The 25,247-nt window shown below is 53.3% G+C and overlaps 8 protein-coding genes across 8 annotated transcripts; 4 read left to right on the top strand and 4 right to left on the bottom strand.

The window, feature by feature from the left end:
• Nucleotides 1–143: 143 nt before the first annotated feature.
• Nucleotides 144–1,064, bottom strand: A1O3_02382 (uracil phosphoribosyltransferase; the record flags this gene model as incomplete). The annotated part of the gene is made up of 5 exons (XM_007732523.1): nt 144–195; nt 254–458; nt 516–616; nt 703–850; nt 929–1,064. The coding sequence occupies 5 exons, from the start codon at nt 1,062–1,064 to the stop codon at nt 144–146; spliced, it is 642 nt and encodes a 213-aa protein (XP_007730713.1).
• A 919-nt stretch (nt 1,065–1,983) lies between these two features.
• A1O3_02383 (ribose-phosphate pyrophosphokinase 3) lies at nt 1,984–2,952 on the top strand (the record flags this gene model as incomplete). Its single annotated transcript, XM_007732524.1, has 3 exons — nt 1,984–2,423; nt 2,561–2,629; nt 2,703–2,952. 3 exons carry the CDS (start codon nt 1,984–1,986, stop codon nt 2,950–2,952), a joined length of 759 nt encoding a protein of 252 aa, XP_007730714.1.
• Nucleotides 2,953–3,752: 800 nt separating this feature from the next.
• A1O3_02384 (methylmalonate-semialdehyde dehydrogenase (acylating)) lies at nt 3,753–5,204 on the top strand (the record flags this gene model as incomplete). The annotated part of the gene is made up of 1 exon (XM_007732525.1): nt 3,753–5,204. The coding sequence occupies one exon, from the start codon at nt 3,753–3,755 to the stop codon at nt 5,202–5,204; it is 1,452 nt and encodes a 483-aa protein (XP_007730715.1).
• Nucleotides 5,205–5,565: 361 nt separating this feature from the next.
• On the bottom strand, nt 5,566–6,255 carry A1O3_02385 (uracil phosphoribosyltransferase; the record flags this gene model as incomplete). Its single annotated transcript, XM_007732526.1, has 2 exons — nt 5,566–5,761; nt 5,861–6,255. 2 exons carry the CDS (start codon nt 6,253–6,255, stop codon nt 5,566–5,568), a joined length of 591 nt encoding a protein of 196 aa, XP_007730716.1.
• A 696-nt stretch (nt 6,256–6,951) lies between these two features.
• A1O3_02386 (uncharacterized protein) lies at nt 6,952–8,480 on the top strand (the record flags this gene model as incomplete). Its single annotated transcript, XM_007732527.1, has 4 exons — nt 6,952–7,119; nt 7,200–7,527; nt 7,596–7,769; nt 7,840–8,480. 4 exons carry the CDS (start codon nt 6,952–6,954, stop codon nt 8,478–8,480), a joined length of 1,311 nt encoding a protein of 436 aa, XP_007730717.1.
• Nucleotides 8,481–9,147: 667 nt separating this feature from the next.
• A1O3_02387 (GTP cyclohydrolase II) lies at nt 9,148–10,818 on the top strand (the record flags this gene model as incomplete). The annotated part of the gene is made up of 3 exons (XM_007732528.1): nt 9,148–10,329; nt 10,432–10,576; nt 10,676–10,818. 3 exons carry the CDS (start codon nt 9,148–9,150, stop codon nt 10,816–10,818), a joined length of 1,470 nt encoding a protein of 489 aa, XP_007730718.1.
• A 1,028-nt stretch (nt 10,819–11,846) lies between these two features.
• On the bottom strand, nt 11,847–12,775 carry A1O3_02388 (3-oxoacyl-[acyl-carrier protein] reductase; the record flags this gene model as incomplete). Its single annotated transcript, XM_007732529.1, has 3 exons — nt 11,847–11,887; nt 11,953–12,300; nt 12,367–12,775. The coding sequence occupies 3 exons, from the start codon at nt 12,773–12,775 to the stop codon at nt 11,847–11,849; spliced, it is 798 nt and encodes a 265-aa protein (XP_007730719.1).
• Nucleotides 12,776–16,686: 3,911 nt separating this feature from the next.
• On the bottom strand, nt 16,687–19,189 carry A1O3_02389 (uncharacterized protein; the record flags this gene model as incomplete). Its single annotated transcript, XM_007732530.1, has 4 exons — nt 16,687–17,719; nt 17,783–17,898; nt 17,947–17,979; nt 18,029–19,189. 4 exons carry the CDS (start codon nt 19,187–19,189, stop codon nt 16,687–16,689), a joined length of 2,343 nt encoding a protein of 780 aa, XP_007730720.1.
• Nucleotides 19,190–25,247: the final 6,058 nt, after the last annotated feature.

The raw sequence follows: 25,247 nt of genomic DNA on the forward strand, positions 1-25,247 counted from the left end.
ATGGAAATTTCAATTGATACAAATTGGAGATCTCCCTTGTATCCAACCACCAAATTCCGCAATTGTGAGAGCCCTACGACGTACAAATCGGCTCCCGTGCACAACTTTCGTTCCAAATCCGCGTTTCTCATGAGTCGCCTCCGTTACGTTCCGTAGAATCGATCACCGAAGTCGCCAAGTCCAGGCTGTATGTACCTGAGGAGTCGTTAATGTCAGCTCTGCCGGCATTTCGTATACAGAAATCTCCGCCAACCTTTCCGGACTCAGATTCAGATCAATCGCGGCTGTTACCAGACTCAACCTCGGAAACTTTTCCGAAAGTAGGCTGGCAGCTTGCTCCGAAGCTATAACATTCACGACGAGGATCTTTTCCTGCGGAACTCCTTGTTCCAGAACGAGCTCGATAGCTCTGCTGACCGAGCCTCCGGTCGCGAGCATAGGCTCGAGGATCAACACGACTGCTTGACAGTCAGCTCCAACAACAGGGAATAGTGGACGCAAGGTAGTCAGCATACAACTCTCTAGAAAACTCGAAGGAAATTTGGAATACAGGTGGACTGGGAGACAAGTCTTCTCGTCCCGCTGTATCAACACCTTGCCAAAGCTCACCGGGCCGCTTTTTTTGACCGCGGACAAAAAGTCAGCATGATTTTCGCACTGCACGGTACGATATAAAGAGATCAACGTCGGCGTGCCACATACTCGTACGCAATCCTCAGCGCGTCTTCCAAACTGGCCCCTGCTCTGAGGACGCTGACACCGCAGACTTTTGTAGCATGTCTCACTCCTTGATACTTGGCTCCCGTGGGAGTGGTGATCTCTCGAAACTCCACCGGCACATGGTCCAAGGCTGTACCAGAGACGAATAGATGGCCCGGTTAGCGGACACGGTTCGAATTTGTGGTTGAACGGGAGCACTTGGTCTTACCTCTGGCTATCAACTCTGCAGCTACCTTTCCAAAAGCGGTGACGAAGTCCTTGTTGTCCGTGTTTTGATCTCGAAGAATGGTCATCGCACTGAGCAAGTGATTATTCTGCGGGAGCAGAACGTGAGTTCCGTGCATTGTCAAAGTTCTGCTTCTCTCTGAGACCTGCTAAGTGGCTGTCGGACTTCAAGCTTCGTGCAGGGAGCGCTGTGATATCCAAGGGGGTAGCATGTAGAGACATCCAAGCATGGCTTTCATCTCGCAGGAAACGGAAAATAAATCCCCCCACGTGTCGCGGCGTCTAAGACCAACATCGACTTCCTAGAACCTCATCCCAGGAATTCCACAGATAAGATACGATAGAGTATACATGTCTATGGACAGGTACGGAGCATATCCAAAGCCTTATCGACACCTCCAATCTATAGAGCTAGAGATCTCACCAAGCTCCACTTGACTTGATTTGACGAGAAGTAGATAAGCCGTGAGGTTCCACAAATCCGTGTATCTCTCTCGCTATCTGTGGTCGCGTCCTCTTGGATGTTTGCAATCAAGCCTCACGCACTCTCGTTATTTGACGAAATAAGCTCAGCCATCAAGAGATTAATCTTATGCTTGGTCACAGGCTCATTGTCCACGTATGTAGGCCCGACATCTGGTCCTGGTGGAATAAGCTGGAGTGTGTACATCGAAGAGTGTCCACCATGCACCCCTGTGCCCAGGGGGGGTGCCCCATTTGACACAAATACAGACGTAACAAAGGAGCTTAGGGAGGCATTACAGGACTGGTAGCTTGAAAAATCTGTACAGATACAAGTTTAGTTTATAAGTCAGCGTTGGATCAATAGTGCTCAGGATCTACGACATTGAGTTGCGCTCTCGACGACTCAACAAATTATCAACATGGCTATGCAAGTGCTCGGTGGTAACTCCAAGTCCTCACCAAAACGTCTATCGACCAATGTAAGCTGACTCATGTCGATGGATAGGTGGTAGTCATCCACACTTTGTCAATCTTGTATGTCAAAGACTTGGGGACAGTTCACCCTCCAACAAGATGACTTCTTCGCGGTTCTCGAATGGCGAGACCATTGTTGTCATCGAAACCTCTGTCCGTGACGCCGACGTCTTCGTCATTCAGACAGCAGCAGATCCTGTCAACGACATGCTGATTGAGCTGTTGATCACCATCAGCGCCTGCAAGATTGCGTCCGCCAGGAGAATCACGGCGGTGCTTCCATGTTTCCCGTACTCGAGGCAGGACAAGAAGGATCGGAGCCGAGCTCCCATCACCGCAAAGCTCGTGGCCAACATGCTCGAGACTGCCGGCTGCAGCCACGTTATCACCATGGACTTGCACGCGTCACAAATCCAGGGGTTCTTCAACATCCCTGTGGACAATCTCTACGCCGAGACGGTGATAGTGGATTACATCCGACAAAACATGCCCCTGGAGAACGTGGTCATCGTCTCTCCTGATGCTGGCGGAGCCAAACGGTGAGTTCGAATCCAACACCTCCGATGGCATGACACGAGGAGCTGACCTTGCCCCGCTGAGCTGCTATCATTGCGGACAAGCTACGGGTTGATTTGGCTCTCATCCACAAGGAGCGCAAAGTCGCGAACCAGGTCAGCCGCATGATTCTGGTCGGATCGGTCGTTGGGAAGACGGCCATTATTGTCGATGACATAGCAGACACATGGTAGGTCTACCCACATCCAGGAACCCCCCAGGGCCTTACCTTGTCACACTGGTTGACGATTGCGATACTGTAGCGGCACCTTGATCCTGGCGTCAGAAGTCCTGAAGAAGCACGGCGCCGAGAGCTGCCGTGCGGTTGTCGTACACGGCTTTCTTTCGGGGCCTGCGGTCGACAGGATCGAGCAGAGTTCCCTGGAGACGCTTGTGGTCGCCAACACCCTTCCCCTATCCTCAATGGCTCAGAAATGCCCCAAAATTCATTCGATCGATGTCAGCGGCATCATCGCAGAAGCGATAAGAAGGACATACAACGGCGAATCGTAAGACAGACTCTCCGCCCTACTGAAAGTACCCTCGACCCTGATCGTTTTGCCAACAGGATTTCATGTTTATTCAAGTAGGCACTACGGTTTGCTTTGTCAGTAAGCACAGAAAGCACAGAATGAAAATGTCTGCATGTCATGTAGGCTTACCCCGAGGCTATCAGGGCCTGGCGGCCGGTACATGAACACGTTAAGTTTACAGTAACAGAATTGCAGGTCTCGCTCGATGGTGTAGCATGATCAGGGGCAGGGGGTGACTTGGTCGGATAGGCCTAGAATTCCGACTACGATAAGAAGAAGAAATGCGGGTCCGATGAAGTCTGGCCGGAGTGGTGCAATCCTCCCCGTGGAAGTCCGAATCTGGATAAACCAAGTTAGGGAGAAGTACTCCGTACACAAGTCTATGGTACCCAAGTCTATGTCATAGCTGTTTTGGTTCCCATACTTCTGCCTGCCTGCAGAGCAATCCTCTCCGTATCTGATATCCGTATCTTATCTTTGTACTGTCTGACCTTTGCCTACGGATAACATTCTATCAACTGAATTAGAGGTAGCGAAAGCGTCGCCTTGCGAGCGTACGCGGTAGTGATGCTCGTGTTCTAGAGGACCACGATGCTGAGCCAAAACTCCCACACAAGCTTGACGACTCTGGTTGAGCAATCTCCGACTCTGGAATCCGGAAGTGCTGATAAAACAGCCGGATCATCCCCACAACCCTCTAGCAAGAGATTGCGCAGCGATGAAGCAGCCAGAACAGTCGCAGACGATCGGAGCGCGTCGTCGTTATTCCGGAGGTCCAGCATGATGGCCTTGCCGCCCTCCACAACCCAGAACCTGATCAACAATGAATTCAGTGTTTCCAAGTCGAGGACTTGGATAAGGGTCTTGGATCCCGCATCACAGAAAATACTCACGCGGGTGCCGGAGTCGACTCCAGCAGAGGTTCAGAAGGCCGTGACGGTAGCAGCAGCTGCACAGTCGGCGTGGGCCTTGACGCCGGTTGCGAAACGAAAGGCCATGCTGTTCTCTTTGCTTCATCTGCTACAACAACATATGTCCGAGTTCCAACAATTACTCCAGCTCGAGGGTGGAAAGACTCTGCAGGACGCAGAATCCGAGTTCGAGCGGGGGATCGATGCCATTCACTCTGCATGCTCGGTGACGGCGGAGATGAACGGCAAGCATTGGACCAACAACTCGACGGAAATCTACACGATGTACCAGCCTCTCGGTGTCTGCGTACTGATCACTCCGTTCAACTTCCCATTCATGATTCCTTTATGGTCGATTCCATATGCTTTGATCACCGGCAACACCGTTGTCTTGAAACCTTCGGAAAAGGCACCTTCGACCGCGAGCTTGCTCGGGAGATGTTTCGTGCAGGCTGGATTCCCCCCCGGCGTATTTAACATCATACACGGATCGTCAGGAGCTGTGGAGAAGTTACTGTCGCAGCCTGTCGTCAGCGCGGTGTCTTTCGTCGGGTCTGAGGTGGCGGGTGAAAGAGTCTACGAGCACGCCAAAGCCACGAGAAAGAGAGTACAGATTGAAGCCAGTGGAAAAAACCACGGCATCGTTCTGGAAGATGCTGCAAAGAAACAGACCATCTACGCCATCGCTGGTAGCGCTTTTGGCGCAGCAGGCCAACGATGCATGGCGCTGAGCGTGATGCTGTGCGTTGGCTCGACGGCGGAGTGGATTGACGACCTGGTCGAGGTGGCCAAATCTCTCAAAGTCGGCTGCGGATCTGATCCTGAAACCGAAGTTGGTCCTCTGATAACAGCCGCCGCAAAAGAGCGGGTAGAAGCCATGATTGACCTCGCTGAAGCGGAAGGCGCCGAGGTGGCTCTGGACGGGAGAAACTATTGCGTCCCCGAATACCCCGAAGGAAATTTCGTCGGCCCGACCATCATTACAAAGGTTCAGCCGTTCATGCAGTGCTATCAAGAGGAGATCTTCGGCCCCGTCCTCGTATGCATGGACGTCAATACCCTGGACGAGGCCATTGATATGACCAACGAAAATAAGTATGGGAATGGGTGTTCGCTTTTCACCACCGACCCTGTCAAAGCGCAGTTGTTCCAAAGAAAGATCAACATAGGACAGATTGGGATCAACGTCCCCGTTCTTGCAGCTTCGGGTTCTGTCAGTAGAACGGCAAACAAAGACTCTTTCCTCGGAGACAATATATCTGAGCGCAGCCAGTGGCAGTTCTTCACAATGCCAAAGACAGTCACAACATTATGGCGTTGATCCGATTATTTCGCAGCGGGTAGCCACTTGAGCTCTGTGAACGATAAACCAGTTTATACGCAGATTGCCTTCTGTCATACGAGTCTTTCCCTGCCTTGATATGCTGGCTCTTGGAGGGGCGAAAAGAGATACGTAGTGCTTGTGATTAAACGAAGCTTTGTTGGTATTCAGAAGCATAGGGCAATCAAATGAGTATAGGCAAGATCCCACAACTGATCAAAACCTTGGTATCTTATCTACATTTGTCATTCGTCCTAGATACACAGCTACCGAGACAACACACCCTCGAACGATGAGAATATTGGAAAGGATTCGACCCTTCGTGGGCTATCCAGGGCATCTCCAGTTCACTCCGTTCAGCTCAATCCAAGTGTGTACCAAACAAACGGTCTCCAATGTCGCCTAGCCCTGGCTGCACATATCCTTGATTGTCCAGATCTGAGTCTACTGCACCCACTACCAGTCTCAGACTTTCGAGGCAAGTGGAAGCGATTCTGTCGACACCAGTCCTGCTAGCTAGGACCGAAACGAAGGTCACTCTCTCCACACCCCATTCTCTGCATGATAATATCATCAGTCTGTTATGCATAAATCAAGACCACGACATGGTGGTCTTGGGAGATGGAATCTGTGCATGTCTTCTGGGCTTGACTCACCTCAGAATCTCGATGGCAGCATCCGCCGTGCCCCCCGTTGCGATCACCGGGTCGAGTATATAGGCGTGTCTGATCTTGGCGGACCTGGGAGACAATTTGTTGTAATACTCCACTGGCTGTAGCGTCTTTTTGTCTCTGAAAATTCCCAGGTGTTGAACGATGACATTGGCTTCGGGAGGGAACTTGGACAGGAACGCATCCATCATGGCCAAACCCGAGCGCAGAATGACAACAACGACAACCGTCTCCGTCAGAGAAGGGGGTTCTATGGCGATGTCGGCAAGCATGGTGGTCAATTCGGCCGTGAGACTTCGTACTTCACGCGGCGGTAGCGTGAGATCTCGGAGTTGAGACAGCTTAGCTGTGTAAAGGGGTCCACACATGTCGATGGCCATGGTGGCAAGAGAAGCCCTCCGGAAACGATCGAGTGCGTCCTGTGTTCAAGACTCTTTGTACGTAGAATGCTGGAGGGGACAGTATTTCCTTCTTGCTTTCGACGACAAAGACTTGGAGGCAAGCGCGGGCTTGGATGAGCTCATAAATCAAGGGCCGTGATCCATGTCCATTTTTCAGACTCCATTAAATGCTAGGGTCTTTCGATTGCTGTGTGATCATTCCATGCCTGGATAATCTTGCAGTGGCCTGGCTATCCGGCCAGACACGCAGATTGCTAGCAGATCGACCCACCATTTCTCCAGACCCACGTTCTATTTATCAGTCGCCACGGCGATATGCGATAACCAGTGCAAGGTTCTATTGAATATTGGCGGCGCCGTCGGTTCAGACTTGGCCGGTGCGATAGCTGGCGCATTAGAAGGAAAGCCCCCATGACAGGAGAGGCCATCGTGATATTGACAACCAGATGTCTACATCGACACTTGTATCACTCTCGGAGCAGATTATCGCTGAGGTTGTGGAGAAGAACAAGGATTGCCGGCTAATCAGGACAGGATGTCGCCTACCCCAGCTAGCATTTTTCACCCGGCTGAGTGATATTTGACCCTGCCTTAAAGCTGTGAAGGTCAGAGGCATTTCCATCCGCCAGCAGGCCCGCCAGAAAGACTCGTTCTTGACACACCCTCGAATATACAATGTCAGGACCGATGACTTCCGAGGTCGAATACCTGTTGTCTCTCGAAGGAGTGAGAGAGCGCGCCAACCGTGTCTTCAAGATTGCCAAAAGGGGCGGGCTCAAGCATTTCCATTACAAGCCCGAATGCCTACCAGAGGTTGCGCACCTTGTTGCTCACACCATCTCAGTAAGTCTGGGACAGGAGGCGCAGGAGCCCCCAAAGTTGGCTCTGCTCCCGATCTTGGTCTGATATATCCTCCTATCCAGCGCGCCTACGGCCCAGACAAGTACCACGAAATTCCTCCACACGGCCGTTGGCAGCATTTCAACGTCGGCGGCGTCGACCGCGTATCCCGGCTGCTGCAAGGGACAAGAGGGACGGCGGATTCGAAAGAGCAGACACGAATCTTGATCGACTTGTTCTTCGTGTCTGTGCTCCTCGATGCCGGTGCTGGAAATCAATGGAAATACCGAGAAGCTGACGCTAAGAGCGAGACCGTGTACGAGCGGTCCGAAGGCATTGCGGTGGCTTCGCTGTACATGTTCGAGTCGGGCGGGTTTTCGTCCGACTCTGCACGTGCTAGGACTGTGGATGGTATGCAATACGTTGTTTGGCAACAGACAGGATTTCAGCTCTAGAAGAACTAATTCGCTCTTTAACAGGTCAGGCGCTCGTCAACCTCGACACGGAACAATTCCTCTCTAATTTCCAAATATCCACCCACAACCCTATGGTCGGGGTCAATGCTCGAATCCAGCTTCTGAAGGATGTGGGCAAGTCTCTGCTCTCGTTACCAGACATCTTCGGGCCTCAGGGCCGGCCGGGCAATCTTCTTGGTGCGTGATACCACAACTCTGCCATTTTCTTCAGCAAGCTGATCAAGGCTTGTGCTTGCTCTTCTTCCAGATTACATGCTCAACTCGGTCACGGGTACCGAGCCTTTGGACTACGCCACCCTCTGGTCTGTTCTTCAACGTCTACTGATTCCTGCATGGCCCAAGGACAGAACCAACATTGGGCATCAGGCGATCGGAGATGCCTGGCCGCTTGAAGTCCTCAAGGAGGAGGCTCAGTCAGCGGACGGAAATGACGTGGCGGCGAGCATACAACCCTTCCATAAACTGACCCAGTGGCTTGCGTACTCCCTGGTGGTACCATTCGACAAGCTACTGCATCTCAAGTGGAAGCATATGGAGCTGGGCACCGGGTTGCCCGAGTATCGAAATGGCGGCCTTTTCGTGGACATGGATGTTTTGAGGCTCAAAGAAGACAGTTTACTCGCGGGCCAGTTAACTTCCGGGAGTGTGCTTCCCATGTTCAAAGCAGACAGTGACGTTGTTGTTGAATGGCGTGCGATGACAGTGGCCCTGCTCGATCAACTTCACGAGATGATCTCCACACATTTCGAGGCACTGGGAATCCAAATCAGTATGGCACAGATGTTAGAGGCTGGTTCATGGAAAGCCGGTCGCGATCTGGCTGCCAGCAAACGGCCGCAATCAAAATCAAGTCCCATCTTGATCGATGGCGATGGTACGCTGTTCTAGTCATACATGAAAAATCGTACCCACGAGGAACTTGATGGAGCGTCATGGAATGAAGTGACTTCGATGGCTACATAAATGGGACATACAAGCTAGGTCAGAAATTCTTTTTTTCAACACTGGTTGATCCTTTTCATGCAATGTTGGTGAAACCTTGGCCCGAATCACGGCAGAGCACTCTCTGTTTGACCGGGTGTCTGAGTAGCGGTAATCGAGGGACGCATTAAACGCAGAGATTCCATGCAGTAAGACACTGGGATACGCCAGGGTTTATCTTGAGAGAGACTGATTCGCCATCATTGGGATCCTCCTCTAGTCGGTGTTATCTAGACCCACATCGTCAGTAGATCTCGACTTCTACGACAGCAGTGCTCGAGACGATGCTTATCTCGATATAGCCGATTAGGTTTTTATCTCCGTTACTGCAGTGAAACTTCACTTGCCTCGTTCGCGATGGGGCCTGATAGCCCAGATTACATTGTTGTATAGAGTAGTTGACATGGCTAACGATATCTTCTACCACAGGCCTAAATTCTCCGTCCCAGTCTATCTTATCTTCTCCAGTTGATTGAGCTACGGGCTTGGGTATGATCCATGACCCTCTCTTTTGTGTGACACTGCTGCCTTTTAATAAGTCAGCCCCTGGACGCCGGCCGGCCGTTCTCAAAAGATGAACGCGAGAGATCCGTTGTGGCATTCCAAACCAGAAATCAGATCCGAACCAAGTGCCGACATAGTGAAGACGCTGTCGACGGCGACGTCGACGACACCGTTGAGGATGTCCATCCTGGCCACAGCCGCGGTGAGCGAGACGACCGAGTCTCGCAGGTCGAGTACTCCAAGCAGCGTCAGCTCATCGAGTGTGCTGTCGCAGAAGTACAACGACCGGGTCATTCTGACGACCTACCCGGGCCAGAACGTCGCCAATCCCATCCATCTGCAATGGGGCGCGGCCAACCCTCAAGAGCGAGGGCCGATCGTCGTGTCGCGGAACCGCGAGACTCTCAAGCGTCGCAACGCCATCGGGGCCCACGGCGGCAGCTACAGCTTCTACAACGCGCTCGCCGTCGCGGCCGGCGACCTCTCCCGAGACTTTCGCCCGGACCTGACCAACACGCAGCCGACGTTTGACTTTCCCTACCAGCCGACGTGGGGGGATCCTCTGAAGATCGTGTCCTTGGACCCGTTCGGACACGATATAGTCAAGCATTTCGGCCACCACCTCCAAGCCGGCGTGGATGTGCGCCCCTCGATGGCCATCACGCGGGCCACGATGCGCGTGGCCGAGATCACCGACGCACTGCGACAGAAGAGCCTCCGAGTGGACGGCAACATCGTTCTGAACGACTCCGGAGACGTGCGTGTCACCAAGGTCGCCGTCGATCCGGTTTGGTATCTGCCGGGGATCGCCGACCGGTTCGGCGTGGACGAGACCACGCTGCGGCGGGCCTTGTTCGAGCACACCGGAGGCAGCTACCCCGAGCTCATCACGAGGACCGACTTGAGCGTCTTCCTGCCGCCTGTCGGTGGCCTGACGGTTTACATCTTCGGCCCGCCTGAGTGCGTATCCGACCCCAATGTCAAATTGGCTCTCCGTATCCACGACGAGTGCAACGGATCGGACGTGTTCCAGTCCGACATCTGCACGTGTCGTCCCTACCTCACTTTCGGCATCGAAGAAGCTTTGAAAGAGGCCCAGGCCGGAGGATCCGGCGTCGTCATCTATTTCAGAAAGGAAGGTCGCGCTTTGGGTGAAGTCGTCAAGTACCTGGTCTACAATTCAAGGAAGAGGAGTGGCGATACCGCCGACAAGTACTTCCAACGAACGGAAGCCATCGCTGGTGTTAGAGACGTAAGTGTTATCTCGACGTTGGCATTGTCCCCCACCGAACCCCTAATTCTTCACTTGGCTTTGGATCAACGGCAGGACAGTTCCGGTACTGACCAAACATAGATGCGATTTCAAGCTCTCATGCCAGATATCCTGCACTGGCTCGGCATCAAAAAGATCGACCGGATGCTTTCCATGTCCAACATGAAGCACGACGCCATCGTGGAACAGGGCATCCCGATATATGAACGTGTTCCCATACCGGATCGTACGTACTTGGCGCGTTCTCTACCCACCTGAATCCCCTCCGCCCATACGACCTTTCTTCATTGTCTTGGTTGAAGCTGACTGGATGTTTCTTTTGCAGATCTAATTCCAGCAGACTCAAGGGTGGAGATTGATGCGAAAATCAACGCTGGGTATTTCACGACCGGGAAACAGCACAGTGAAACTGATTTGAAGGAGATTCGTGGCAGGGGATGGCAAGGGTGGGAGGATGTGGTACATTAAGCGTGCAAACCCGGGATTCCCGCACAGGAGCCCCTCAGCCAGCTTTGTATTTGTGCGAACATGTCGGGAAATTATACCAATGTCCCGAGTCTATAGAGGACTCGACGGAAAAGAAATAGTCAGAAACAGGATGCTGTCACTGGGGATTGCCGCACGTGGAGGAGCGTGCCGTTGTTCATACCTAGGTAACCATGTGAAAATGGGCTGTGATCTCATGGCAGGCTTCGATGCCCAGGTTGGCGACAGAAGCCTTCTTAGCACCCCTCAGGCTCGCCACGGTAGACTAAAGTCCAGGCCCAGGCCCAGCCCCGGAGCGGACAGAGTCTCAAATCCGCTCCTTCGGCACACCGCAGGCTCTCGCTAGTTGTCATGCTATTATGATATGAATACTAAGACGAGAGAGTAAGAAGGAGAGTTGCGAGGAGCGCAACGAGCATAAGGCTCTCTCTCGAGGTCACGTGTGCAACAAGGCCATGCCAGCCTGTTGCCAAGCTTCCATGGTCACGTGGTCCATCAAGTCATGTGCCTTGTGTGGTGGCCTAACCGTGACAATTCAGAAGAGTGCCATCAGTCTCCTCACGAGGGGTTTGACGCTGCCCTAATCAACAGTACTTACTCCTGCCCATAGGTGGGATCAAAGCCTGGACAGGCTAAATGGAGGTAGTCAGATGATATGTCTGAAGTCCAGAATATCTACATTCAGAAAAGAGCCATCATCTTGCGTATTCACGTCGGGATAGGGCTTGTCGCTTCGGCGAGAGTTGAACGTGTCACGTGTCACGGGGTCACAACGAAATCCAATTCGAGATAGATCTATTCATTGATCGGATCCTGGGCTTTATCTATCTCGAATGAGCCCGGAAATACATGACGATACTCCGAAACTCACTCCTCCATGCGTCAGAGGCTTTCCACATGACCGGCTTGCTAATCCAAAAAGACTTTTTCCGCGGCAGGAGGCCTTTGGATGCCAAAATATCTCTCTAAGAGTGCAGTCATAGTAAATATGGTGGGCGGCGGAGAGGCACTTAGGCGATGGCACTGCCTCCGGTGAGACGGATGATTTGACCTGCAAGATCATCATCAGCAAAAGACACTGGCTAGCGGGGCACGGAAAACCCCAGATGCACTTACCGTTGACCCATTCACTGTCTGGGTGGCACAAGAAGATAACCACTCTGGCAATGTCGTCGGGCACCGCGCATCGGCCAAGGGGAATGAGCTTGGCAATGCCGGCCTCGATGACCTCCAGAGGGGTGTCCTTGGTGGCGCCAGGAGAGTAATGCCATGCGTTTTGGGCGAACATGTCGGTCTTGATACCACCGGGGGCGATGGCGTTGGCGGTGATACGCCTGGGACCACCGTCGGCCGCGAAAGATCGCGCGAACCCCTCGACCGCGGACTTGGACCCAGCATACAAAGCATGGTTTGGGACACCCAGGCCAGCAGCAATGGAAGACATGAAGATGATACGTCCTCCCTCTGCAGTCCCGATGAGTCAGCTACCGAATCTCACTCAGAAACTGCAATGAGGCCATAGTGACTTACCGCTGAGATATTTCAGCGCGTGTTGGCCGACAAAGAACTGAGCGCGGGTGTTGAGGCCGAAGACCTGGTCGTACAGCTCCTCGGTGACATCCTCGGGTTTGGAAAAGGCTTCCATGCCGGCGTTGTTGATAACAATGTCGAGCTTGCCAAAGGCCTTGATAGCCTCCTCAAAGAGCTTGGTGATCTCGGGGGTCTTGGAGATATTGGCCTGGATGGCGACCGCACGGCCACCCGCCTTCTCAATCTCGGCGACCGTGGCCAAAGCTGGCTTGGCCGAGCTGGCATAGTTGATCACGACCGCAGCACCACGGTCTGAAAGGATTTTGGCGAGGGTAGCACCGAGCCCACGGCCAGCCCCGGTGATGAGGGCGACCTTGCCGTCGAGGCGGATGGTGGATGGCGAGCTCATGTTTTCTGTAGAGATAGAGATCTAGTGACGGAGGAGATATGAGTCCAGAGCAGGCTGTTGTGAGACGAGAGAAGCGCTATCAGCAACACGAATGATGGGACAATGAAGAATACGGTGCTGATGAGTGCGAGACTTTATGGAAGGCCAAAAGCAAAGTGTGACGACGGAGGAATAATAATAACAGCAGCAGTAGCGGTCGCAGGAAAAAAGGGGGAGGAGGAAGGAGGCGCGCAGAAGAGTCCGGCCCTTAGGCCCTTCCTCCGGGGCGGCCAAGTTGTGTGCTGTGTGTGTGCGTGTGTTTGTGTGTATGTGGCAGTGGCAGTGGCAGTGTGTCCGCGAAGGGGCCGCCCTGCCCGACACTAACTGACTCGGACTGCGGTCAGATCAGCTTGTCTCCCACCAGCTAACCAGTGTTTTAGGTACCTATCCGTACCTACTACCACCTAGTACTACGAGTACCTGCTATGGAGGCGATATTATTATCATTCTGACTGATGGAGAGCACGTCTGTGCGTCCACTGCTATACCCGCTCACCTCTTCTCCGCGTTGGTAGCTACAACAACCGCAACCCGCCTCGTCGACCTCACATCGCCCGTCGTTAGCCTCTTGGGGCCGGCAAGTCGGGTGCTTTTGCCTTTCCTTCTCTTTCGCCTCCCCGTCTGGCTAACAGCCTCACCGACACTTGATGGGGGATTGCAAATCGGCGGTGAGCCCAGGCGCTGCGGGGCAGAAGGAGACTGAGACCGCGACTGAGGGGCCCGAAGAGGCTCCAGGCCAGCCAAAAATGAGCAAACGCTAGGGGACGAGAGAGCAGCCGGTTCATGTATGTGCTGTACCGGGTATCTTACGGGCAGTGATCAACGAGGTCGTTCAGAGACGAAACAAGATAAAACAGATGCCCTTGAGGTATTGTGCTTCGTATACAGCAGTATCTCACCATGCTCAAGCCCTGTTGTGTTATGGCTTTGACGGATCGGTGAACGCCATACCATCTCCTTCTGGGTGCCGAGCGCCTAGATCAGGGTCCTACTAGGTAGTAGTTGTACCCCATTTTGCCGTGGGACACTAATGTAGGTAGTCTTGCTCGTCCCTCTGCAACGGTTCATACGGACTAGTTGCCGTCTTCTCTTCTCACCATACACCAGCTATGTTATCTCAAACAGTGTCTTCTCGGACGGGTTCGATCGATTTCTTCAGGACATGTACTGTTGCGTCGCAACGTTAGGGTTATGGTTGAGGGTGGCCCCTAAGCCTTAGCCCTTTAGATGGGGACTTACAATACCTAGGCACTACATTCTCCAGGCGAAGGCCACCTGGGTAGGGCGCACCTATTAGGTGCCTATATCTTAGACATAGGTACCCCCTTAGGCATGAACTAGTACCCAGGTACTAGGTCCAGGTAGAGGGTACTGTGCCGTCACAAGATTACCCGCCATGCCTTTTCGAGACAGTCCAGTCCGAGCGCTAGCAGTCGGGGGCCTTTCAGGCAGAAGTTGCCCCTGGACCCTGCCGTGGGTCGGAGTGTTTTTATTTATTTTTAGGTCCTCGATAAGGCCCCTCAGCCACCTTTCAACTTTCTTCAGCCAGCAACAGGTTGAACTGATTTTCCCTCTGAAGGCAATTCGTTGAGTCCCTCCACCCTGGATCCCTACTCACGTGTCCCTACACAATGCACATACTCCGTACTCCGTACCCATACACCCAACTCGACCGACATATGGCAGTGCCAAAAAGCAGGCCAAGTAAGGCCTCTGTCACGTGACTTCTGCTGATATAATGTATGTAGTCCTGGTTGGTGTCCCCAAGGCACGTCGCAATCCTGCTTCACCGCCGCCACTTTGTTGTCACTATCCGCACTACTACAACTACCTAGGTACCTGACCTATATAGATACTCTAAGGTACACAGTACTACAGCCATACCCTCACACCCCTGTCGTCTCCCACGCTTTTCTCTTTCTTCTCTCTCCAATTACGTGCCCCGGACTCTGGATTTTCTGTCGGACGAGGCTATCGAACGACACAAGGCTGCCTGCTCCCATGCCCTTACGGATAGCCCACGCTCTGCCTGTTACCTAAGCGCCTCACCATTTACGGAGTATCCGTACACTTATTGGTCGAGTGCAAAGCAAGGTCACCCTTGAGAGAAACATTCCCCCCTGGCATCCATCTCCGACCACAGGATCCCTTCCCTCGCCTTCACAGATGCTGTGACAACGGACGGAGACGGAGATGGCGACCAAACAGTTGGTCCTGATCGATTTCGTCGCCATCAAATTCCGTAGTTTCTTTTCCATCCTCATGCCAGCTGGCTACACAGAAAACCACGCTCTGTTGGTGGCCCTGGCCCTGGCCCTGTCATTCTCATGCCAGTTGGCATGGGTTCAGGTTCATCGTAGCTAATGTACAGAGTCGGAGTACTCTGTAATTAGTACTACTACTACGTATGTCGGTAGGTACCTTTAGGGATGTGTACAAATCTGATCAGAGACATGTGTCCGTATCCGTACATATACGTAGGTACGGATATAGATTCCAGAGTTATCCGCACTCAATATGGATAGGTTAGGTAGGCCAGGTACTCGTACGGATACTGTGCTCTAGCTCGCCGTCGTTCTCCATCTGCGGGCCATACTAGGGACGTCCCTGTCATCCAGGTTGAGACAGGGTCAAGGCCTCAAGGCTTTCGCAACCGCCGACCAGTCCTTGCTACTCGTACTCGTACTCCGTCCGTCCCAATTGAATATTATTAGGTAGTCCTCCGTAATAATAACACAGCGCACAGCACATAGCACATAGTACATCACATCCGTACACATACTCCGTATACCTAGGTATCTTAGTCTGGCCCTGGTACATCCGGGATACAGGCTATCTCGTACAGAGCAGGTTGACCCTTGGTAGAGACACCCTGCTATCATGTCTCCGTATGATCTTCAAAAGGTCATACCACTCTCTCCTCTGCCCCTCCTAGTCTCAATACTACAGTGATCAGTCCCTTAGTTATACCAGGTCGTAGAGCCCAGAGGCCCTCGACTAGTTCGACAAATTCCATGGCGTCGGCAGCAACCAACACCCGACCACCCGACCATCTCCATCGTCGAATCTTTTAACCCGACCCAAGGCTGTCATCTAATAGTAATTACTCCATCCCTACTACTAACCACTAGCTAGTAGCCACTGAACAGCGCGCAACCCGGACGTCATGCCCTTGCCCTTGCACTGTAGCTCGAGCCCCTTCCCCTGTCAATAATGCGTCGGCCGCATTCAACTGCACTATCCCTAATCGCATCCGGCATGGGAAAATGGAGTAGCATCGCTTCCTTCATAAAGAGTCTGCCCCGGCCCCTCTGGCTTCGGACTGTTTCATCCAGAAAGCTCATGTCTTCTCCTCGGGCTGCTGACCTCTCTTCTAGAAGTCTGAATGGCCGACAACTGGGACCAGCCGTGTTGTAAAGGAATTGGATGACACCAGCACAGGTATACACACTGTCCAAAACATTGCATTATACCGATTCCTCCGCGCTGCCTTCCCCTGGCTATTCAACGACGAGTAAGATTATGTCGGACGGTCAATCAGCCCAAACTCCTGGCCCTCATGCCAACCTCCCCTCCCATGGCAGCTTCGACGTCGTTGTCCTGGCTGAATATGCCACTGCGATTCTCATTAGGATCCTCCTGGATTTGCACTCGTCTATCCCCTGGAAACGCCCCCATATACCCTCGTCGTCATCATCATCATCATCAAAAACATGAGATATGTCATATATACAAGGCGGTGACATCACGCCGGATTGCATCACAATGCGGGAAGGCCGCGACAGGCTTCGAGGATCGATTCATCGTCGTGTGTGGGTTACATCACCCGTCAATTCGAACGGTCAAGCGAAAAGACCATCGTGGTCAGCCCATCAGGCGCTGTCTTTCCAGCTGGCCATGAACATCCGGAGCTTGCGTTTGATGCCGTCAGTCAATCGCATCGAAGAGTCGTCCTCAAGGAGCTCAATACAGTGCTGAAGGACGTTCGGGGGTACATCCATAGGTGCAAAGGAGCCATCCGGCCGGGTCAGCATCGGCGTCCCTTCTTGATACTTCATGTATCGACTGATGGCCTCGTTCTCAGGCGTCAGATCATCAATGGCAAACGGTCGATCAGGCTCAACTTGAGCATGACTAGGTGAGAACCGCCCAGCTCCTCCGGCCATGCTGGTTGCCCATCCCGTCAACGCGACCCGATAAACAGCACCTGCCCACCAAGGAGGTCGAACAGGACGTGGCATGGATCGGATCAGGCGAAGGATTTGTCCACAGTGGAAGTAGGCCTCCCCGGGCTGGTCGATGCATCTCATCTGCAGCCAAGATGCAAATCGGAAAGACCCCAGAGCCACCTCGCGCCGGGCAAATTGCTCGATGTCCTTGAAACTGGTGATTACATTCAGAGAGATCAGGTGGTACATGATGAGGTTGGCGCAGGTCGTCCAACATGTCCCTTTATTGCCGGAGAAACTTTGCTTGCTGATTGCATACCAGTGCTGCAGGAGAGAAGATATCTCCTCCAACCTGGCCTTGGTTGCTACTCTGGAGACAGTCCGGGATGCCTTACCCTGACTGCCACCGTCGGGCAGACACGCAATGAACTGACGCAACTGGCACACCTGGGCTTGCAGAGGGTGAAGCAGCAGCCGTAGCTGCGTTGGCGAAAGTTCCTTCCCAGCCAGTTCGCCGTCGACAAAGCTGGTGAAGAAGTCTCGCACTGACGCATGACTCTCATATGTGGAGCCATGAACCTTCCCGAACAGCTCGAGCCATTCCGTGGCAGACTCGGCATGCCAGAGGTCATCCGAGTCAGGCATGGGTGCATGAAGGTTTACTACTGACAACAAAGGGGTGGTGTCCGAGAAGAGACTCATCTCTTGGTCAACGATAACCCAAGAGTGAGTAAGTCTGCAGTTACGAACGTGGGTCAGCACAAAAACTTGCCCAAGCTAACCTGTCACAATCACTCACCTATGTTTGCCTTCATGTTCTTTCCAATCCTCCCACGCCCTGTCTGGCTCATTTCTACATTGGTCGACGTCGATCCGCGAATCCGCGGCATTGAGCATGCCTGAATGATCCAACATCTAAGGGATATTAGTGTCGACCTTTTGGCTCAGTTAAAACGAACTTACAGCCAAGTACATGCCGCGCTGACCCATGGCCATCTGTGCACCAGTTTAGTGGATGTCGCTGCATCTAAGGGGGGAAACTTACATCCATGTGCCATTTGTCACCGGACCAGGCGGCGAGACAGGTAAACAGGAGAGCCGATCGCAGCACCAAAACCTCTCGAGACTGGAGGACATCCTTTTCAATCATATCGAAGAGTGAAATACGGCAGGCTTCCGTCAGTCCACTGGCGACATACCTCGCCTCAACAGTGGCCGTCGATGATGCTCCCGATGCAACCATGAGGAGGATAAGCAGACTTGCAGCTTTGCTGTTGTGTGATTGCATGAAGACGTTGGGGTCAAGACGGCCCGCCGGAATTGATGAATAGTAAGGCTCATAGCGAACCACATAACTTCTCAGGAAGTACTGCATGACATCAGAGGGAGGGAGCATCAAGAATGCATCGCGACTGGAATCGGGACTTGACGGAGTCTCTTCACGAACTGCATGGTCAGCCTTATGGATTTCCAATGCTTTGTGGAGGAAGCCTTGGGTTATGGCAAGCAGCTTCTCCCGCGACCACCCCACTATGGGCTCGGTGCCGATCTTCCGCTCGGTTGAAATGTCTAGCGAAGACTCGTCCACCTGGTCTGTCCAGGCTGTCCAAGTTGCCTGATTCCGGAGGGTCTGGGCGAGCCCTTCCAGATAGATGCCAGCAGTTTTGGGCGGAGCAAAGGAATACCTCTCAACACGATTGCACTGGAAGAATGGCCACGCATGATGGGCAGCCAGCACAGCATCAGGCTCTTGCAAGCCACTGGTGGTGGAGGAGATAGATGGAGAAAGCCCGGCAGGGGGCCTGTACTGTAAGTGAATGTGTGGGCTCTCCAGGTCTAGTCGGAGCCCGAGAGGGGTCGATCCCTCATGCATGTGCAGGTGCAAAGGCATGTGATTAGGAGTCTGCATATTCATCTTCCCGCTCAACATGAACTGATCATTAGGATCGTGTAACATGGCGGAGGGAGGGCTCATGAAGTCGGCAAGGAGGTTGGTTGAGTCGAAATCTATCATGCTTTGTTGACCACTTCCCATGGCCAAGAAATGGTTGTCACTGTCGTGATCGTAGGGGGTGTCGTGCATTTGGATGAAATTCTCCAGCTGGGGCATCGCGGGTATCATGGGTGTAATTGGGATCCCCATATCCGGAGGCGTCTGGGTAAAGCCATTCCGCAGCAGCTGAGGCTCCAGCTCCGCGCTGAACATTGCAGGCACAATCGGTATATGGTGACTAGTATCAGGGAGACTCAGTCGGTGTGGCGGGATGGTATTGGGGCTCATATTATCTGATCGAGGATTAGATACCACCGTTGAGCGGTAGCGTTCCAGACTCACTAGGTGGTGGCCCATTGACGCCGGGGGTCGCAGTGGAAAAATTGGACAAGTGAGATACATGATACGAGGCGGACGAGTGCAAAGCACGCTCCGAGTTCGCTCGTGGGAGGGGATTACGGCGAGTAGGATTATGAGAAGACCTTCGAGTGGCTCGAGACTGGCACACAATTTGCTTGCTCACACATCGTGAGCATGGGACCTACAGCCTCGCAGTTAGTAGCATTCAGTATAGCAACAGGTATAAGGAGAGTCAGTCGCGTCCGTGGGAGTGGGATGCATGCAGACGGTCGGCATATTCATTCTCTCCTCGACCCCCATTCTCTTCTGCCCGCTCACAGGAGGGCACTTGTGTAAAGAAACAAGCTTGACCATGTTGACGCATTACCAACTGACCTTTTTGTCACACTTGGCCTTCGCCTTCGCACAGTGTACGCAGGCAATTGGCATGCGTTCGGTAGGGGAGTCCATGGAGATGCTCCTGGGACAACAACGAGGGACCTTGTAGGATGTAGTCGAGTGTCAAGCCAGACTCGAGGCATTCGCTGTTCCTTCTCTTTCCCTTCCGCTTGATGTCAAGGATGAACGAGCAGTCTGCAGCCTGGCGAAGCGTGACTTGATCGAGATGGGACGGTATGAAGGCGACCAGATAGGGTGCAAATTAGCATTATCTAAAGGAGGTTGAGGCTGAACGATGGTATGTATGTCGATGGGCTAGACTGGGAGCGAATGTGGACAACCGAAAGGGCGCAACGAAAGGCAGGTCAGCACATAGCAGCGTAACGGGAGTGAGAGTAACAGGCGAGCAGAAGAGCATATACGAAGCCCAGGTGCAGAAGGATGAGGACGAGCATGAGCCTGAGCGCCCAAGTGAGAGACGGGTCAGGGTCAGCCGTCTAAAAGATTCACAAGATCGACGACGATGGGATGGAGAGCATGCAAGCCTGCATGGGAGGCCAGACAAGAGGAGCAGGCTAGCAGCACCCACAGTTTTTACATGATGCAGGCAGGAGTGGCCCAGGTCGACTTGGGTTAGTCCAGGTAGTCGTTTCTGGCAGTGGCTTCGCTGCAGCCGCAGGAAACGACCGAGATAGGTCAGCGAGAGTCAAATATCGTCAACCGTCATGAAAATGGTTGAGTCACCATGTTACGGTTACGAGTCCTGTCAAAACACACGTCTTTTCTCTCGTACAGCGAACAAATGAGGGTGCTCCGGCCTGGGGGCTGTGACAGCCGAGATGTGGGCGGGCGTGGGCCTGAGGCGATGACGGCAGTTGAGTGCCTATAATTATAGGTACACAGATACCTACGCGGTACTTTAGCTACAGACCTCCCTTCCCGGTTCCTTACCCGGTACCCCCCATACTAGTACACGGTAAAACGTGATATGATTGTCGATCGGCCTCCTTAGCCAGTGCCCCCCGGTCACCGTCACCGCCACCAGCCCTTTTATTGAACAACAAAACACAACGATAACCGGGAACACCCAAGCCGGTGAGCAAGCAAGGGCTAAGGGCGCGCCATATCGGGGCGCGGGGAATGCAGTTAACCTGCCCGCCCTGCAAGCACAGCTGCGAATAGCAAGGCCACGTAGTGCCTGACAGCCTCCACGGGCGAGCCTGGACTTGATGGGCCTGGCGAGGGTGAGCACTGGGCACACTGGGCACTGTGCAGCCTTCACACGCTGAGACCCAAGCCGTTGGGTGCGTCTGACGCTCGTGCCTTTCGCCTTTATCATCATCATCATTCCTTCCGCACCCTTGCACCGAAGGGTCATACAGGATGGAGGGGCGGCTATGCAACAATGGCCCTTGAGATGCGCGTTGTGCCTTGAAATAGCTGGCCTGCGATTGCCTCACCTGAACGGGCTGACCTCACCACCCCTCCAAAACACGGGCTGAGAGAAGGAGAAGGAGGCACTGCTGGCCAACAATCACACTCAGAAAGAATGCGTGCAGGTCAACTGCTGGAAGGAATCAGGCTATGGAGCCCTCGCCTAACCCTGTGCAGCTGGGAAGTCCCAAACATAGATAGTACTCCGTCCTCCGTTCGTAGCATCTGATTACGCTGCGTATCTAGACGAGTGATATCGGCTGCATCTCTGTCGTTGTTAATCTATCTCCGTCCCTACCCAGTCCTTCTCCTCTACTCGGCGGGAGTGTTGTCAAGCATCGCCCTGGATTGTACGTCAACGCCTCGTAACGCCCTTGTTTCCGTGTCTTACTCTGAGTGCAGTCCTACTCTAGTCAAAGATTGTCATGCTCCTCCTTGAACCCTTTTAGGTTCTCGCTCTTTTGCCGACCCCCTTGACCTTGACCCTTGCCGCTACTGGCCACCTCATCAATCTTGTTCGGTTGCGAGCGACCCTGGTCCCTGGTTGATGGCTGCACCAGATGGTGACAGCTGCTCCAACGATGGACCCTTGAGCCATGTACCCCATGAGAAGAGAAGCTGCTGCGGTCAGAGCAACTAAACAAGCGAAAGCTGCAAGCCACGCCGTGCACCTACTGTGGGAGAAAAGCAGGCTTATGCCGGCGCCGTGCATTCTTTCAGTTAACTCGCACCTGCAAGCCGTCCGCTAGCAAGATAACACAAAGTCTTGCTACCCATCGGGCGAACATCTGTGCACATGTGCTTGCGTGTGAGCCTATCTGTTGCCCCATTCGTCATCGCCGGTGGCCATCCACCACCACACAACCTCATTCATTCGGTACTCTTGTTGACCAAGAAACGGTCCGCTGCGATCAGGCTAAGCTGGAAAGATCGTCACCGCTCTCAGCCAGCCATTATCAAGACGCCTTTAGTCAAGGCAAGACGGGTGATGGACTTCAAGAGCCATGGACCGCTGCGCCGGATGTCCTCGTTGGTGCGCAGCTCGTCCTGTGCTGCCAGCCCATCCCTTTCCCGTATCTACAATCACACAATTACGGGCCGGATGTGGAGAATCGCTCTCCCTATCTGGACAAAGGATGTCCAAACCTGGCATTGCGAAGAGCGACAGTACGTACAATCGCTGAGTTGTCACCTCACCGACTAGGCGACATGCACAACCATCTACCGATGCGACGGCCTGATTTGATGTCGATCCCCCTCCCCCCTTCAGCCTCATCTCCCAGTTGCGTAAAATGGGGAGCGCTCATGGTATTTGCGGCGTACCAGTACATCTCGTTCTTGAGAAGCGGCTGTCATTTCAAACTCAACCCTTTCGTTCTGTCAAACTATCCTAGCATGACTCTGGTTGAAGAGAACGTTGGCCTGGCTCGTGAGTAAGTGGCGCATTCCTGCTCGGCAGCCGCGGCGTCCTTTGCACGATTGACCAGTCTTGAGGAGACCCAACCTCTAGCTAAACTCATTCTCGATGCTGTCCCTCTTCGACCTTCTGTCATTAGGCGAGGACGGTCCCCAAAACGGACAGACAGATCCCGTGTCTCTGAACTTGGTTGGGTCTTTTCTGCGATCTTCGTTCGACCCTATTGAAGTGCAGATCCCCGCCACCTGAGCCCCAGAGAGACGATTGGGATTCCGCACGGGCCACCAAACTCAAACCCTCCCCCAACTCCCCAGCCAGTGCAGAAACCGTGAGTTTGAGCGCAGTGCCAGTAATGGATCAACGACAATCAGCTGGGCAAAGCCAATGCTGGCTTGGCACAGCGTCCTGGCGATTCTCTCGAGGAAATGGGTGTCATCAACATGCGGCACTCGAATGGCATGATTAATGGTAACATCGATCCTCGCGAGACGAACGGGCGGACATTGTTCAACGAATTGACGTCGTCCACGTAGTATCTATATTGTGTACAGCACCTGGTGGTATCTGGAGCCCGTTGTTTAGAGGATTTCCGACAGATATTGCCATTTTCCCCGATTGGAACCACCAACAGAGCAAACGCCTTATTTTCCCAGTCAGCGAAAACTGTATTCGACCGGGGTCTGACAAAGCCAAGCCATCGAAGTGTCCATATCTCACAACCTTTGGAGAAGCTGCGTCTGACAATGCAAGGCGGCAGGTCAGAGGTTAGCGGAACCTTCTGAGGGTGGTCCAGACGAGTCGGCCGGAACATTGCATAGAAGGTCAAGTGCCCAGTGCTCAGCCTGACTCTGCCGGTGATGGTGTCAGCATGCCTGACCTTCGCTTCAACTCTATCTCATCTACCTGCGTATAAACTCCCGAGAAAACGCTGATACCGCAGTCACTCCATCACATTTGCGCTAGAATCTACGGCGCATATCAGCAGGAAGGCCCCATGGTGATCGTTCTTCTTTTGAGGCGATTCACTCGGCATGGCGCCGGTGGGAAGTCCAATCGGTGAGGCCGGATGACAATATACGATAGAATCTCGCCAACCTTAACACCGCTCCGGTCGTACTTCAGCGAAAGGAGAACCACAAATCAGGTTGGACTCTGTTTCTTTGCACGAACAGGTCGCTGCACCTGTAATACATGCCCGACACAAGCACAAACACTAACGGCGACATGCTCCTGGCAATGGGCACACATCCAACGTGGATCAGCGCAGAGACACCAATGCTCGCCTCTGTCTGATGGCATTCTTTCGTGCCACCCAATATCTGGTGCCTCATGCAATGTCTCTGCTTTGCCTATAGGTTTGGACACTAGGACCCTTCAACGCGACTCTATGTGGCAGGCCTGGTGCACCCTCCTGTACAACTATGGAGACAAATACACTGTAAGGCTCACGTCCCATGGTCCCAACGCCATCCCAGGTTGACCATGCACGACCAGAACACACGTGTGTTCATATGGTGGTGATCTCCACCAGGCCCAATACTGCAATACTGGTTACCTGGTGGTGTGTTAAAGGTCCGACCGCGGCGGTTCGGTTCGATCATCTCGCGGGGCCCAGCAGAATCTCGTCGACATAGTGACAAACACGATTGCCAAGGGGAGACACAACATGAATTACATGACAGCTCTCTTATCAACTATGGCATGCTTTTCATTCCCACCGGACCGATCGAGCATATCCCACCGTTGCACATTGGACTGTTGCATTGATAGACTCCAACATGACGCTCCAGCACCCATAGGCCAACCTATTTCTCTGACATTGTGATGGTTGAATAGTACCACCGTGGTGCTTGATATTGGTTCGTATAGCAATCATCTGCACCCAGCAATCGAGCCGACCGGTGCCTCCGATTGGGTACCGACTCCCTCGCGAGAGTATTACAGCCCCGCATTGCACGACATCTATCATAAATCAAGAGCACGTTTCCACCCGCCGAGAGGCTGTCACGTTCGCTAAACACCTCTCACAAAGCTCCTCGTTGGCGCTGCTCGCGAGGACAAGGAAACCCTGAGGATAGTCAGGCGGGCCAATATCATCTCGCAACTGTCTCAGATCACGTCCCTGGTTGCAAATCGACCTGCCTAGATCAGGCTGTTGCTTCCCGGCTGCGCCTTTCTCATCATGCCGCGGTGCTCTCGCGGAGAGCGAGGGCAGCGCCAAGCGCCAACAGTGAGTGGCACGGCCGCCTCATTGCTCGCTTAGCCGTCGGTCGAGCAGGGCACGCCGTGTTTCTGGATCTCCCGATTGGATCGGTTTCATGTGTTCCTCAGACGCCCTGGGTTAACTGCCTGGCAAGCAACCTCGTCTTGCACGAATCCAACCTGTTGACAGCAGGCAAGGCTAACTACCCGGCCAATGCACACGGAGCTGCATACGGTCGGTCTTGACGCGGTCTAGACACCGACCGGGATGAGTTTCTCCGCAATAGCATTTCGCGCCGCTCCGGCAATGTACGTCTTCTTTCCTTTCAACCTGATCAACGCAAGATGGTCCTCAATATGGAGATCCCTGTCGACACGGTCGGAAATGCCGACCATCCCCACATTGCGCAAGGTCAGAACTGCACAGGCACCTATGGTAACAAGTCTTTGCCAACAAATCTGATCTCTGAACCCTCGTCC

The sequence above is a fragment of the Capronia epimyces genome (genome assembly GCF_000585565.1).
Source record: "Capronia epimyces CBS 606.96 chromosome Unknown aczIQ-supercont1.2, whole genome shotgun sequence".
In the NCBI taxonomy this organism is placed as follows: Eukaryota; Fungi; Ascomycota; class Eurotiomycetes; order Chaetothyriales; family Herpotrichiellaceae; genus Capronia; species Capronia epimyces.